The 4,113-nt window shown below is 42.8% G+C and overlaps 1 protein-coding gene across 1 annotated transcript; it reads left to right on the forward strand.

Moving 5' to 3' along the window:
- The first annotated feature begins 296 nt into the window (after positions 1-296).
- LOC122653792 (uncharacterized protein At3g28850-like) lies at positions 297-1,895 on the forward strand. Its single transcript, XM_043847731.1, has one exon. It carries the CDS (start codon positions 365-367, stop codon positions 1,874-1,876), a length of 1,512 nt encoding a protein of 503 aa, XP_043703666.1. The 5' UTR covers positions 297-364; the 3' UTR covers positions 1,877-1,895.
- The last annotated feature ends 2,218 nt before the right edge of the window (positions 1,896-4,113 follow it).

The raw sequence follows: 4,113 nt of genomic DNA on the forward strand, positions 1-4,113 counted from the left end.
ATCAATTTTTTTTTTCAATTCCCATTTTACAGTATAATAATAATCTCTACCCCTAAATTCCGCATTTATATCCAATAGTTGGAAGTCCCCAATATAAATAAACGGTGGTTAATGAATGAAGGGATGAAACCTTACAGCTCATTAATTCATCATCTAAGAATGAATGTTCTGTTCCTGTTCCTGTTCCTCCTCAAATTCATATTCATCTTGTATATAAAAACCCCCTTTCTTTAATTAATCCCCTTTTTTCCCTCCTTTAGTACCACCACCATCATCATCATCATCATCATCACCATCCTCTCTCTCTCTCTCTGTCCTACCTACTTCTTATTCATCTCTCTCTCTCTCAAGCTCTTCTTCAATAATGGGCTGTGCAAGCTCCAAGCAATCGAAATGCCGCCACTGCGGCAAGGACCCATCTTTATCTCGGAGCAATTCAGTGCCTCTTCACCTTCCCGTCCCCGTCCACCACCCAGCCCAGCGTAATGGCGACAGTTACCACATAGTCGCCCTCACTTCTTCCACATTGGGTTCTCTCAAGCTTGATTCCCCCCTACACAATCACTACGATCACCATGATCACATCTCCACCAATAATGGTACTACTGCTCTCTACAAACACAACGACGACGACCACGAAGAAGATTATGACAACAGTGACGACGATGTCTCGGATCATAATTGCAGAGAGAAGAAGCAGAGAAATAATTCCATTAATACACAACACAACAGCGAAAGCAAGGAGGTATTTTCCAGGGAGATACGATTAGCCAAGACGTGGTCCGACATGATCGACCAGAAGATCCCCAAGGTCGTTCCCACGACCCCTATCAGAACCCCACCGGGCGAACCAGAGAACATCAACACCTGGGAATTAATGGAAGGCTTAGAAGACAGCAGTCATCTCCGCCTCCCCAGTTTCGCAGACCCAGAACGCTGCTTCTCCTTTCACGCTGTCTGCAATGCCTCCCCTTTTGATCTCTCTAGTCCCAAATTAAAGCAGGGAAACGGCAACGAAACGCACATACCCCCATGGCTTCAAATATCCAACACCGATCCTGATCCTGATCCTGATCCCGATCCCGATCCCGATCCCAATCCCAAGCCCAAGCCCATCGTCTCGGATTTTGATCCGGAGATTATCTCGACCTTCAGAAAGGCCCTCGAAGAAATATCGCCGACGAACACTTCCCTTCTCCGGTCGCCGGAGGAGGCCGAGAAGATGGTATCCCCGATCAATAACGGGTGGTGTTTGATCCTGTCATCCAAGGAAGAGGAGGTGGACACCCACTACAACGTGTTAAACGGTGGTTTCATGACGACCACTGGGTGTCATCAGTGCCCACCAGGTGGGGAGGACAAGGTAGTGATATACTTCACGAGCCTGAGAGGGGTTAGGAAGACTTACGAAGATTGCTGCCAGGTGAGGGTGATCATGAAAGGGTTAGGTGTTCGATTGGACGAGAGGGACGTATCGATGCACTTCGGGTTCAAAGAAGAGCTGAAGGAGTTGTTAGGGGATAGGTACAGAGGTATTGGGCTGCCCAGGGTGTTCGTGAAGGGGAATTACATTGGTGGTGTCGATGAGATAAGACAATTGCACGAGGACGGAGGTCTAGAGAAACTTGTTCATGGGTGTGAGAAGGTGGACGATTCCTGTGGTGGTGGTGGGTTGTGCGAGGCCTGTGGGGATATTAGGTTTGTGCCCTGTAAGAGGTGTTCGGGGAGTTGTAAGATCTATTACGAAAGTGGAGATCATGAAGATGAGGAGGAGGAGGAGGAGGAGGAGGACACTACTCATGAATCTGAATATGGGTTTGTACGATGCCCTGATTGCAATGAGAATGGGATCGTACGGTGCCCTGTTTGTTGTTAGTTCTTTACAATTACAACTTCTTAGGGAGAGGGTTTACTTTGATTGATTTGGTAGATGAGATTAGAGAGGTATCTACCTACAGAGATGGACACCTACTTCAGTTACAGTTGCAGGCTTGCAGGCAGCCCATTACAGTTCCATTATTAGTTTTTAATTTTTTTTTTCTTTTGAGTTACCTTTCATTTTGTTTTGTGCTTTCCTTCTTGTTTATTTTGTACAGAAGTTTTGATTCTTGGGTGAATACTTCACTGTTGATGAAGGAAAACGTTCCCCTACATTTACTTACTAAAAGAAGTGAATATTGGTGTGGATTTTGTTGGTTGGTTGGTTGGTAAACAGATACTCTTTCCTTTTCCCCAATTTTATGTCATTGTCTCTTTTTTCTTACTTTCCCTTATCTCCCTATTAAAAGGTGTCAACTGAGTGAGTTGGTCCAGTTGAAGGACCACTCCCAAGTCCCAACCTTCATAAGACTGAAATCGTATTGGAAAGCTAATTGGTCCCTAGGACCTTCTAGACTATTAAGATCGATCGTTAGCTTTTCGGTTCTAGTAGTCATATCAATTTTATTTGGGGGTTATTGGTCTCGGTCTATCGGTCCACATTCCCCACAATGGGGGTACTTACTGACCAATAAGGGACCAATCTATTACTATTATATATAAGGAGGAACCCTCCTTCGCACACTCCCCCATTGGAAGATTTGAAATGGGCATCGGAGAGAACCCTCACCCTGTATATAAACATCAATTTCAGCATGAGAATTTACTCAAAGATGCGTTTTATCTTATAAAATTAACCACCCAATTTGGGTATTATAAAAGGCTGAGGGTTCTATGAACAAGCAGCATAGAGAAACCCACTTATAAGATGTGGTAAGACAGTATTATGCATTGGAAAGCAGCTAAAATATTTCATGTGAAGAGGAGAGAGGTAGACACAGAAGTGCTAGTATACCCGACGTCAACAGTTTAGAGAACCTGTATTTTTTTTTTACCCAAACTTACAAATTTGGACAATATTGTCCCATGCCTCTCCCCATTTCTTGTATTCCCTCACTTTGTCTCCCACCGCCGCACCACCTCCGCCCATCGTCTCGACCACCATAAGAGCTTGGCACCTATAATTATATTGGAAATCCAAACCAACTTATGTTGAGCTATTATTTCTGTGTCAACTATTTCGGAAATTCTATCTTCCTATCAGTTTTCCTGCCGTCACTAGAAACAGAGGACTGAAAGAAGTTATGAAATCAATTGATCGCATTAGCAGTGAGCACAACATTGGCATGTTATAATCTTTGTGGCCTCACCTCATCCCTAACAATTGGGATTGAGTAGTAGTTTTGTAATACCATCTTCATTTTGCCTACATTTGTGAAAGTTAAAGATTGGGTGGTAAATTTTGTAAGATGAAACCCATTTTTGTATAATCTTGTAATTTTCTTTAGGGTAAATTACACTGTCATCCCCTAAGGTTTGTATAAAATATAGCACGACCCCCTGTGTTTCAAAATTATACAGCTACTCCCCCTCAGTTGACGGTAAGTGGATCTGTGGATGGTGTTAATTTATACATTTTAAATACCAACTTTGCCCTCCTCTAATATCCTGTTTAAACTTAGTGGAAATTCCAACTTTGCCCTCATGTAAGATTATAAACCAAACCCTTTTTACCGTTTTCTTCCCCAAATGTGAAGTTGCTTCCATTGCTGAACTATAACTCCATCGCACAGGTATACATCTATTTCTCTCCCTCATCTATTCTCCCTCTATGCTTGTTCTCTCGGATTTTTTTTTTCCTTTCTCTCAGTCATTTGCTATTAACGCTAAAGACTCTCACATCTTTATCTTTTTATTTCCGTTGCTGCAGCAGTGCCAGCCTTATACGCCCATGGAGATGGCCCGCAAGGAATATGCCTAAACTGGAAGGGCATATATGATGGCTGCCTCCAATAAGACTTTCAATCTCCCCAGTCTTCAGATTGATTTCAGGAAACAATGCATCCTTTCTAGGGTTGAATCATTCTGAGGTGTTTGCATTGCAGAGAGCCTTAATCGAATTGAAGTGAAGCCAACAAACATACCATGTGTTTCGTGGCCCGTCACATGCATGAAAACAAAAATCAAAAGAATCAGAATCAAAGGTTCAATTTTGTTGTTTGCAGTTGAAGTTGAAGAAGATGAGTGGGATTTTATTTTTCATTTTTTCTTTACCCAATCGTGGCAAGAAAGCAT

Source organism: Telopea speciosissima, chromosome 3, assembly GCF_018873765.1.
Source record: "Telopea speciosissima isolate NSW1024214 ecotype Mountain lineage chromosome 3, Tspe_v1, whole genome shotgun sequence".
NCBI lineage: Eukaryota > Viridiplantae > Streptophyta > Magnoliopsida > Proteales > Proteaceae > Telopea > Telopea speciosissima.